The sequence below is a fragment of the Rhinopithecus bieti genome, unplaced genomic scaffold (genome assembly GCF_001698545.2).
Source record: "Rhinopithecus bieti isolate Rb0 unplaced genomic scaffold, ASM169854v2 scaffold_23460, whole genome shotgun sequence".
Lineage (NCBI taxonomy): Eukaryota > Metazoa > Chordata > Mammalia > Primates > Cercopithecidae > Rhinopithecus > Rhinopithecus bieti.
In genome coordinates, this window is record NW_016811040.1 from 2,360,315 (window position 1) to 2,373,369 (window position 13,055).

Here is a 13,055-nt window from a genome sequence, read left to right on the forward strand (position 1 = left end):
CCAAACCCCACCTCTACAAAAATACAAAAATTAGCTGGGTGTAGTGGCACACGCCTGTAGTCCCAGCTACTTGGGGGGCTGAAGCAAGAGGATCACTTCAGTCCGGAAGGTCAAGGTGGCAGTGAGCTGTGTTCATGCTACTGCACTCCAGCCTGGGTGACAAAGCGAGACCCTGTCTCAACAATAGGATATTAAAGAAGGTTATGATAGTGGTATTATGGGTTACTTAAAAAAATTCTTTTAAAAATACATACTAGTTATAGGTGAAATACTAGACTATAATGTCTGGAAGTTTTTTCAAACTAAGGGAGTGGCAATAAAGGAAGTTTATAGGAAACAAGACTGGCCATTGGAATGGTGATCCCATTCAATGGAATCTATTACACTATTCTATTTGCATAAATTTTCTGTAACAATATTTTAAAATCAGTGATAGCTATTTTCGAAGTCTAAAATAGAGTCAAATTTTCAAGATGTCTTTTAGACTGCTTTCATAAGAATACATTTATATCAGTATTTAAAATCTAAGTATTTTAAAATACAAACCTTTATAGTATTTGATTTTCCAGGCTTTCTGGTTTTCTATATGTTTTTTCCACTCATCAAATTCAGGAATACTGTAGAAGGAAAGTTCCTGCTTATTTTGCTTGCCTTGAATTAATTAAAAAAAAAATTAGTTTTCTGCTACTCTTTAAGACAACAATATAAAATATATTAATGCAAAGAGTACCTTTACAATAGGAGTAATGAACTCTTCAAGAAAACCATGCTTCAAAAGTGATGGCCAATTGTGATGGATGAAATTAATAAGCAGGCCTTTTATGTGAGAACCATCTTGATCCTAAATAAATGTTAGTAAAGTAAAAAATCCTGTAATACTTTTATAAAATGATTACTTATATAAACAAATTTTAAAACTTGTGAATACAAAAAAACAAAATTCTGAATTTAGAAATGCATTTTACTAAAGCTATTAAGATGATCACACTAAATTTTTTCTTAATAGGCAAATAAAGAATATAGTAGTAATAGACTGAATTTGTCATTATAAAAATATATTATATCTGTTCTATAGTTTCCCCAGATTTCACTAAAAGAATGATTTAAGGATGGAAAATACACAAAATAAAACATGGCTACAATGCCACCTTAACGGGCAGTGGTACGGAAATCCAGGTAATACAGATATTCACAAGTCTTCCCTAAATAAAAAATTGGAAAATTTCTGCTTAAAATTACATATTAATAGTTTTTTCAGTTGCAGATTTTCTCTACAAATACTTTAGAGTGTGTAAGAGAAAACAGCTGAATGCATCGAAATCCTTCCTTTTCAATTTTCTAGTTCTTGATTACTGTCATTTTACTATTTAAGTCTTCCTGGTATTTGTGCAATCAAATCATGCCATCATGTATAAATATTAACCACTATTATTGATCTTTCTTACTTGTTAATTCCATAATTTTGTTCCTACTTGTAGGTAGGCTGCCATACTACCACACTGTATTATATTCTCCTCATACACATTGCATTTTAAAATATTTTTAACTAACCCATAAGACCGTTACCCCAAAAATTAGATAATGTAAAATGTGCTTCATACAAATGTTTCCACTAAATGATGAGGTTTTTTAATTTTTTCCCCTGATGTATAATCACTTTCAGTTATACTATCTTGGGGCAAGTCTCATAAAACAAGTATTAAAAGTAGAATCTGAAGAAGACATGAATTTGAAATATATGGTAACTTTAAAACCAACCTGATCAGTCATAATCATAATCTTTCCATAGCGTAAGGTTTTCAGAGATTCTGCATCATCGTAACTTTTCTTATATTGTAGACCAACTATTTTAATAATATTATTTATTTCAGCATTTTCCATGATCTGTTCAAAATGGAAAAGCATTGAAAGTAGTTCAAAGTGTTGAAACATACAGTCAGTCAGAAATTACATTTAAAAATTCCACAAGTTTAGTAAAAGTATTAGAAATGTCGTATGTATGTGTGCGTGTGTGTATACACACACACACATATATATATATATACCTGTTTATGAGAAGCTTCCCGTACGTTAAGAATTTTGCCCCTGAGTGGAAAAACTCCGTATCTGTCTCGTCCAATCACACCTAATCCAGACACAGCCAGTGATTTGGCAGAGTCTCCCTCTGTTAATATCAGTGTACACTCCAGGGAATGTTTGCCACCTGAGAGAAATTTAAAATTATACATAGTAAAAATTTCTCATACTTTTACTGATGAGAAAAATGAAGTCAGAAAATTAACATCAGAATGCTGACAGTGAAAGATTATAAAAGTCATCTTACATTATTGCTCAGTATAAATATTAAGTATATTTTATTGAATTCCTATCCCCTGAAAATTAGTAATATATTGTGTATGTGACAATTTCAATGAAGTAAAATTACACTCTGAATGGAAAATAATAGTCTAACTATATGTGGAAAATAAAAAATTTCTGTAACTTAGATAAATTAAAAGTGAAACTTAAATCAAAATCTTATTTAAAAATATCAATCTTACCAGCATCATTAGCGTCATCCAGTTTGGGAATACCTTTGATTTTACTGTATTTTACTGATGAACACTTCTTATTCAGCTGAGTCTGAGCCTTAAATTTCACCCAGTTTAGGATACTTTCTACAATGCCACAATTAGAGGCCTAAAAATAAAAGAATAATGGTATACAAATAAGCTGAAAATTCATACATTTAGCTAAAATGTATAGGGCCTAATGCAAGACCTGGAATCTGCAGTTTTAAGGTATTTTACGGCAAAACAATAATGGTGATAAGCATCATGATACATGCTAATCAATTTTTACTCAGCTACAGTAAAACTAAAGCTAAAATATAAATACATTAAAAAGGATAACTTTTACATATGAGAAACACTCTATTATAATAAACTCCATAAGGAATATACATTGCTCTTGTTACAAATTAATTTTATTAAAATTAACACATTGAAAACAGATCCACACATGAACCTACTAGCTGGCAAATTCTACACATTGATATTTCTGATATCCTTCAATACAAAATGTGAGCCTTTAATTCACTATGACAAAAAGTATTAACCTAAAAGGAACATTAGGATAACCTTGGTAACTTATGAATGATTATATTCTTTAAATAGCTCGGTAACAAAGATTTCAAAATTACATATTGTTTGTACTCTGCAGTGAATCAATCTGTGGCAAGATGTTAACCCAGACAGAAAAAGGAAAAGAAAGTTAAGCATCTCCAACTCTAAGTACTAAAAGTTTTTTACCATCCTGGGTGATTTGATGTTAGGTGTATAAAACAGTTTTTTGGAATGTTTAAGACATAAACAAAAGAGGTGAACTGTGTTGCCAAATTTAAACTTAGTGCACCTAAAATGAAAAAGTATAAAATTTAAAATCAAATCACTTCATCAAGGAAACAACTGTTATGAGGACAGAAATTTGGGAAAGCATTAATATAGGGTAATTTGTACTCAGAATTCATTAAGATTAGATCCAAAAGTACTATTTCTACAGGCCTTAAGTTAGAACCTCAAAACAACCTTTGTTTTTGTTTCTGATAATCTACTTTTGGAATTTGAGAAATACATTAATTCTAGGGCAGTTATACAGCATTTCCCCACCAAAATTCCAAAGAGGAGAGGCCGTGATTGATTCATCTTCATTTGTTTATTTGTGCTCTCACCTTATTTTAGAGAAGTTAACGTAGCCTTAAAAAATTACGTGCAAAGCAAAGCAACTTTAAAACATGTAGAAAATAGTACATTTTGTTATGCATATGTTACCACAATTTTTAAACATATGTAAAGATAAAATCAGTAGATCAAGTTGAAATGAAAGTAGAAAAGATGAAAGAGTTGCATAAGGATTGGTACATTTGTTAGAGGAAATCTGACCTTTACAATGGTCAATGCAAAGCTAAAAATGCAATTAGTTACACAATTTCCTACTTTAGTTCTTGGCAAAACAATTGTTTTAGGAAACATTAAAGTCTACCCTTTAAAGTTATCAAATTAAGCATATTAGTTTGCAGTGCAAGCATGCTTATACCCACAATTAATATGACGAAAGAAACTAATCACAAATAAAGTAAATCAAGAAAACTACCTAATCAACTCTTAATAACAACAATAAAAAATAATACAAGTTTTATACAAGTTTTACTCACTGCTTTAAAAAATTTTTCTGACAGCTGGCATTTAGACCCAAAACTTTTGGGCTGCAGAGTCATGTTTTCCTTAGTCTGAGAATCAAAAGTTGGATTTTCAATAAGGCAATTAATAAAAACCCATATATGGTTTTTTACCTGTTGAAAACATACCAAAAAAAGTCAATATCAGAGCTGATATTTAGTAATTCAGCATATATATAATGCATATATATGCATCATATACAATATATAACGCATCCCTTACTTGAAATGGTTTCACTGATACACCAGCTTTGTTCTTTTTCTTAACCACTTCAATCAGTTTACCAACAACTTGATCTACCACATAATCCACGTGCCGTCCACCCTAAAGAAAGAAAACATAAAATCCGAAATCCTGTATTATTAAAGTAGTAAAATACTTTATCTGTATTATAAACCCTATTTTCTAAAGAGTAACAGGAGTCTCAGAATGAGAGTTGGGATTTTTAAAAAATAAGGTTATTTTAGCTAACGAGCCAATAAACCAACTGCTATGGTGTTTTGTTTTGTTTTGTTTTCTCACTTCAATTCTATCACCAATTCTGGGGTGCTTTCAACACCAACAACCAATTTGCTGATTCTCCAGACACCAAATGGATGTTCAACGATGTAATTCAATCTTGATACCAACTACCTGGAGTTAGCACAAGTATTTAGGGTTGGTTAAGGGCTCAGTCCCACAGGACTCCCCACACTTCAAATGCCAGTCACAAATCCTAGGCCTCCTGTACTTCTAACGAACCTATGACCCACTCCTCAGGAATGATAATTTGCTGGAACAGGTCACAGAACTCAAGAACACACTTTACTTCATTTACCAGTTTTTTATATAGGATCCAGCAAAAACAGCCAAATGGAAGAGATGCATAGGGCATGGTACAGGGGAAAGGGTACACAAAGCTCCATGCTTTACCCAGACATGCTACCCTCTTTGCACCTCAACGTATTCACCAATCTAGGAGTTCTGTGAACTCCATTGTTCAGGAGTTTTTATAGAGCTTTATCACATAGCCATAATTGATTCTTAACTCAGTCACCAGCCCCTCTCCTCTCCCCAGAGGTTGGGGAGGTGGGGCTAAAAGTTACAGAAAAGGAATTTGTTATTCCAAATTTCATAAAATATAAATATGTTCAACTACAAACACTAATCATATAAACTTACTTCTCAATGAATGTTTAAATAAATTTTAATACAACGATTTCATAGAAAACAGGTTTTCATTTTCATAAGTCAATTCTTATTTAACAAAAACAGATTTGGGTTTTTTGAGGTTGCTGATATTGTTATTTATTTTGTAGTTTTTAATGAAGCACTGTTCCACCGCTGACTTGGAAACAAATAATTTGCTTACTTACTTTTGTAGTCGCAATACTATTTACAAAGCTGATCTGCTGGAATCCTTTTTCACTCAATGTGAGACAAACATCCCATCTTTCATTTGCAAGCTCATGAATAACTTTCAGGGCCACCCCAGTTTCATCCAATTTGTCTTTCACATAAAGATCTACATAACTGCGAAATCCATTTACCTATTAATTTAAAAAACAAAAACAATTAAAAATCTTATACTGGCAGCTCAAAGAGGTGAATGACCTTAAGTACATATACTTTCATTTCATCTCATTTACAACAGTTCTAAATGTACAGATCCAAACCTTAGTGGCATTTCCCAGATCTATTCCTTAACCCTTGACCTTTAAAAAAGAAATTCATTTCTATGTGTACTTGACAAAAAAAGGATGTAAAGGGACAGGTAAATTGCTATAAAATATTTCAGAAATTTATATTTTTAAAATGATATGGTAGACTTCTAGTTTCAGTTCAGACAGGTAATGAACTAGCAGGAAAAAAAGCTTCCATCCTTACAAGAAAATTTGTAATCAGACAACAAATTAAAGGGTTTTTCATGAACCCACTGAAGAATTGAGATCACAGGAGAGCTGGCCATCCTGAAGCCTAGAGACACAAGTGTCTGTAGGAGACCACAAAACCTAAGCTTTTGCTTACCTGGGGCAGATATAGTAGGAACATTAAACTAGAAATTTTGACTAATTACTACCGAAAGAGTGTATGCTAGTTTGAATGCGTAAAGCTTCTAGGGGCTATAGTCATAAGTTCATTTATTCACACTCTCGCAAGTTTTCCCTCCAGAAAACCCACCAAATTCTCACAGAGAAGACCAGTGAGAATCTAGAGAAGGTTTCCCCTCTGCATTTCCATGGTGCCAGCTGGGAGAGAGAAACAGTAGTCACTGGGAAATCCACCCAGATCTATCTCCCTTACCCAAAAAAAAAAATGCTTATTCTGCAGGGCAGGGAACCTCAAGGACATAGGCTGAGAACACTGGTCACTGGTGGAAACCTGCTGCAGCTGGGGAAAGAGAATAGAAGGCAGAAAAAAAGTCTTTACCTACGGAGGAGAGGCATAAACTTATAAAGGTCAAACCCCTGAGATACAGGTTCACCATGCACTTCAAAGGCTGGGATGTAATCAGACATTAGAGAACGTCTCCCCCAAAATCTACCAACATGCTACCAAGCCTCCAGTAACAACAGTGGGTTTCAGCTGAAAGAGCTGTGAGAGTCAGATCACCTCTGAGGGGCAGCTCAAAAAGAAGGCCCTAAGCCAAGGGGAAAGACAAAAACAAGAAAGATTTTGGAAGTCTCTGGTACTCACAGCAGCAACAAACCTCAACACTAATAACTACAGCAAAAATAAACTTCAAACACAGCCCATCTCCTGGGTAAATATACCCTAAGTCCTACACTAATGCTTATTTACCTCAATATCTACTGCCCTACAAAACATATCTGGTTTTCCACAACTTACAGGGCGTGTCAAAAGGCAAGAAAAAAAAAAAACAATCTGAAAAGATACAGCAATCATCAGAAACAGAATAAGCACCTCACAGATGTCGTAACATGTATCAGATAAAATATTTTAAATAACAATTAATTAGTATGTTAAAGTATCTAATGGAAAATGTAGACAACATGCAACTTCAGCAAAGACATGGAAACTGTAAGAAATAATCAAATGGAAATGCTAAAAATAAAAAACAGAAAGCATGAGGAATGCCTTTGACAGGCTCTTCAGGAAACTTGATGCAGAGATTGCAAAAAAGTAAACTTGAAGAGAGGGGAATAAAAATTAAACTAATACAAAAAGAGGAAGTAGAGTGAATAAAATAGAGCATTCAAGAACTGGAGACAATATCAAATAATGTAACATATATATAACCAAGAAGGAAAGGAAAGTACAAGACAGAAGCATTATTTGAAGAAAGAATGGGCTAATGTATCAATAATCACTTTAAATGTGAATCATCTAAACACACCAGTAAAAGAGATTACCAGATGAACTTTAAAAAAGGAAGACCCAACAATATTCTCTGTATAAAATAACATAGTATTAAAACTATTTTACAGGAGACTTACAGGCAATTTCTTTCCATTAAACATGACCTTGACCCCTTTACATGAACCAGCCAAATCATATGCCCTTCTGGTCATGAGGGCCACAATATCCTTGTCAAGTTTTTCCATCTTAAATTTGGACAGATCTGGTTGGAATGTTATGCATGTGTAATCTTCACCATCAAAATGTTTAATTTTGGCTTCAGAAGTCTTCATCATATTATTCATCCATGTCTTTACAAGAAAAAAAACAAATATTTCTATAATGCTTCCATATTTCATAATATATAAAGACTTCGCTCATTAAATTCATTCATCAAACTATATCAACTTTCCAACCTCACAACAAACCAAACAAATCCTTGATAACATTACAGACAAAAAAAAAAATAGTAAATACAGTCAGCCCTTGGGTAGGTTCTACATTTGTAGATTTGACCAACTGCAGCTTAAAAATATTTGGGAAAAAATAATAAAAAATACAAATTTTTAAAATACAGCATAACTGTTTACATGGCATTTATATTGTATTACGTATTATAAGTAATCTAGAGTTGATTTAAAGTACATGGGAGGATGTGTATAGGTTATATGCAAATACTACCCCATTTTATATAAGGGACTTGATCCTCCTCTGATTTCACTATAGAAAGGGCATCCCAGAACTAATCATCCTGAGGGACAACTGTATTACTGTGATAATTCTCTCATGTTAAAAATAAACTAAACGGTACAAATTTATAAACTGTCCACAAAATCTCTTTCAAATTCTTCAACATGACCATATAGACTTTTAGAAAAATAAACATGCATGATGCTTTTCCTGACAAAATTATTTTAGCTTACTTCAACAATGGGGTTGTTGGAAAGCAATAAAGAAAACTTAAAATAAAATTATTTTAGCTTATATAAAATTTCGAATCATTTTCATAGACCTGCAAGAATAAAATAAAATTCTGAAATACAGATTTGATGATTCATTGAGGAATTTTTCAAACACACTAAGTGGTTGCATGTACATGAGTCTGTGAGGTTTAGGACATTTTCACTAATACTTAACTAAAATAAAGTCTGTTAAATAAAGCACTTTGTTTTAAAGGAATGATAAAGGAATAGGCTTATATTAAATCTCCCAGGCATTCTAATGTCTCTTTACTCTGATGAGTTGACTTGGATAATGCTTTGAAAACAAAAAATGAAGTTATATAGGCATTACTGCAGTTTATCTAAGGTTCTACTATCTCAGCAAAATAACAAAACATTATTTTAAAAAAAGAAATAGATGTGTTTCTAGCATACCTGCTTAAAACTGTGTTTGTATTCTTTGCAAGCTGTTTCTACTGTAAACTTTGTACTGAAAATATTACAAAGTTTTGCACCATAACCATTACGACCACCTGTAAGAAAAATTAAATGTAAAAGGTTTAGTAAAAATGATTTTAAAGGAATTTTGTTAATTTACTACCATAGGGCAAGGCTGTTGCAAAACTGTTCCACTAACTGCATTATCAATCATCAATTGAATATTCTAGAGCATAATTAGATTTTTTTCATTTAAAGAAAGATACAATTAAGATTTAGCATATATGGTAGTGTAATTAAAATGGGTATTTTGTTCATTTACCACAGTCTNGGTATTTTGTACATTTACCACAGTCTTTACAATTTCAAAACATTAAGCTTTGTATCTTTCTTACAAAATTTTAATCTATATCATTTCCCAGAGCCTTGGTTTAAAAGCAAAACAAAACAAAACAAAAAAACCTATCAACCTATTTGGGCAACATAAATAAGTATGAAAACATATGGCTTTGGTCAAAGCACTTTCAACTCTATTTACAGAGTCTAGATTTTCGATCCTGACCTTCTTAAGGAAAACAGTTTAAAAGTAACTTAATACCAAAAGACATAGTACTTATGTAATAAAAAGTTTATATACATAGACATCATACTAGTCCTATCTAAAATCAAAACTCAAGCTGTCAGCCAAGTTAAACTTCCAGCAGTTCTAACAACATAGTCAATGTACTATCAGACTTAAGGTTTTAAAATGTCACTGTTAAACTATTCTCGACAATATTTATACATGATAGTTTATAAATATTAATTCTGAAAATGATTTTCTCACACCAAAACTGCACAATTTCCTCAGTAAGTTATACATTTTATAATAAGAAAACAGTATTTTTCAATCAAAATTCCATTCAGACTTTACCTGTAACTTTTTTCTCATCATCATCATAGTTACTGGATGTTAAAAGCTGTCCAAAAATTAAAGCAGGAACATAAACTTTCTCTACCTTGTGTTCTACTACTGGAATGCCTTTCCCATTATTCCAAATGCTTATAATATTAGATTCACTGTATTAAAAAAAAGAAAAAGAAAAGCAGAATTTAGAGCTTAAAATTGTAAAGATAAATTAATTCATTAAAAAGTAATCTAGAATAAACCTTAAAGGTTGTAAGATACTAGTCATTATCAATTGAAAGGCACTGACTCATCTCTCAAGAAAATACTCGCTGAGGACAAACATTTCTTTCCCTGAGTCATAACTAATAGAGAAGGATTATGAAGGAAATAAAGGCAAGAATGGAAAATTACAGACCTTAAATATCTCAGGATGACAAAAAAGGCAACATACTCATAAGAAAACCTTAAAAAAAGGTTTCATCATGTTTAGCACATGGTACTGTAATTAAAATAGGCATTTTGTAAGTTAATTATCTTCATCACAATTTAAAAAAAAAAAAAAATCAACGTTTGGCATCCTCGACATAGCTAAGTCCATATGAGTATGAACTGGAACTTGCTATTAAACTCACCTCTCTTATGAAATTTCAATCTATATCATTTCTCAGATCTGGTATTTATTTCTGTAATCTCTAAACAATTATTCAGAATTTTGTAACTTTGCTCCATTGATAATCTTCAATAAAAATTAAGAATAAGAATACTGCATTTAATAGTTTACAAATAAAGTTTCAAAAATAATTAGGCTAAAAAAAAACATTGAAAATCTAAATATCCAACACTTATCAGTTGGCAAGAGGTTAAATAAATGACACATCAACATAATAAAATACTTGCAAGTAGTTTAAAAACATTAAGTGGATCTATGTAAGTTAATAACGAAAGCTGTCTATATGTTGAATAAAGAGAAAGATATAAAATAGTATATATACTATGATTCCATTTGTTAAAAGAAGAAATGTCTACATATGTAATTTAGCATGAGTATACAATATTTTTAAAGCTATAGTTTTAAAGTTTCAATTCTAAATAAAGAATACTTAAGCTAGAGGAATATTTTGAACTCTGGTTAATATGCTTTCCACATTTTTTTTGTTTTTGCTTGAGACAGAGTCTTGCTCTGTCACCCAGGCTGGAGTGCAGTGGCATGATCTCAGCTCACTGCAACCTCTGCCTCCTGGGATCCAGCAGTTCTCCTGTCTCAGTCTCCCAAGTAGCTGGGATTACAGGCGCGCACCACCACGACCGGCTAATTTTTGTATTTTTAGTAGAAACGGGGTTTCACCATGTTGGCCAGGCTGGTCTCAAACTCCTGACCTCATGATCCACCCACCTTGGCCTCCCGAAGTGCTGGGATTACAGGCTTGAGCCACCACGCCCAGATTCCACATTGGTTTTTAGTCAGACAGACATCCACAAATAAATTGTTTCAATACTATTATGTTATATTATTTAATAAGTGTTAAGTTCCCTTGTAAGAAGTTGCTCTAACTTCTCTAACTTCTAGAAGAACTGTCCAAATTCTGTATAGCATACCTTGTATTTAATCTATTCTCATGGCTTTACAACCATGACGTTTTCCTTAAATTTTATCCCCACATCACAGAATACCATGGAGGAAAAAAAAGAATAAGAGCTAGACTGTATTATATATCCTATATACTTTGCCCATTAGCTATTAAAATTTAACCTCTCCTCCACACAAGAAGTTTATGTGAACAAATGTACAAAGAAAATAAAATCTGCTATACAAAATGTTAAAAGAATGAAACTCAAAGGATACAAAATGGACAGCAGAGAAAACTGGATCAATTGGATAAACAGTGCAACAGCTCTTTTCTCATTTAAATTTAGCTTTAAAATGACAATTAGAAATCTTACTGAAGCAAAACTGCACTTCTGAAATAGCATTTATTTTAATCAAAATAATACTAATTCCATAGTATATGTGGTTAAAAAAAAAAAAAAAAAGTGACTATGGGACAAAATTCACAAGAGACAAAATGCTATAGTTAAAACTCAGAAATACAATATACAAATCAGCAACTTCTCACAAAATGCTTGCCTAATGCCAATTTTAGAAGTATATGAAATTCAATTAAAGGCAAGATTAAGACTCAATTTTTCATCAATGATTCATAAACAACAAAAGAAATAAGAAAGGAGGGGTGAAAAAATATACTACCATCACCTTTTCTTCTTGGAATAGCTAAGGATTTTTGTTTATATTGAAATAAAACAATTTCCTACCAGAGGCAGTTAAAATGAGGTGGGAGATATGAAAAAAAATGGATACCTTATTGCCATTAAGAAACAAATAAACTTATTTATAATTTTCCCTCTTATGCCTACACAAAATGTTTGTTGATTAAAACAGAGTGTAAAATGGAGTGATAAAGGCACTAGAAGTACCAGAATTATGTAGAATTACACTTTGTACAAAATCTGTAATGAACTGATAAGTAAAATAAACCAAGAGCCCTTATCCAGTCTACAGAGTTGTCTTACAGCTCACTTCTTCATTGTCTTTTTTTTTTTTTTTTTTAGACAGGGTCTCGCTCTGTCACCCAGGCTAGAGTACAGTGGCACAATCATGGCTCATTGCAGCCTGACCTCCCAGGCTCAAGCAATCCTCCCACCTCAGCCTCCTGAGTAGCTGGGACTACAAACACGTGCCACTATGCCTAGATAATTTTGGGTTTTTTTTTTTTTTTTTTTGGTAGAGACAGGTTTTCACCATGTTGCCCAGACTGGTCTCGAACTCCTGGGTTCAAGGGATCCGCCTGACAGCCTCCCAAAGTGCCAGGATTACAGGCGTGAGCTGCTGCAACTGGTTTAGCTCACTTCACTTTGTTATGATGGTATGCTATACACTATTTCTTAAATTCAATCTTATTGTATTAATGTGGCTAAAATATTTGGACTAATATGGCTAGTACCACATAAAAGAACTAAACAATTGCAACTACGTTCATCAAGAGTGTATTTAAAGAAGGTTCTTTGTTTTCAATTAGAATTGTTCAATTTTGAAAACAATTCAAAAATATCAAACATTCAGTGTCTATTATTCCTTATTCTCCTAAAACATAATAAATGAAGAGAGAGATGGTTTTAACTGACAATTGCCTAAACAAGGAAAAGGAATCTTAATAGCAAAATTTCCTTGAAACC

At 32.3% G+C, this 13,055-nt stretch overlaps 1 protein-coding gene across 1 annotated transcript in view; it reads right to left on the reverse strand.

Annotated features, from left to right (window-relative positions):
• The window catches only part of TOP2B (DNA topoisomerase II beta), a 67,262-nt gene that overhangs the window by 30,905 nt on the left and 23,302 nt on the right, over positions 1–13,055 (reverse strand). Inside the window, 11 exon segments of the mRNA XM_017893408.1 lie at positions 547–646; positions 731–841; positions 1,759–1,884; positions 2,046–2,203; positions 2,541–2,679; positions 4,193–4,330; positions 4,440–4,541; positions 5,573–5,746; positions 7,655–7,867; positions 8,933–9,030; positions 9,849–9,994. Of these exon segments, the coding sequence (XP_017748897.1) occupies positions 547–646; positions 731–841; positions 1,759–1,884; positions 2,046–2,203; positions 2,541–2,679; positions 4,193–4,330; positions 4,440–4,541; positions 5,573–5,746; positions 7,655–7,867; positions 8,933–9,030; positions 9,849–9,994 (1,505 nt within the window).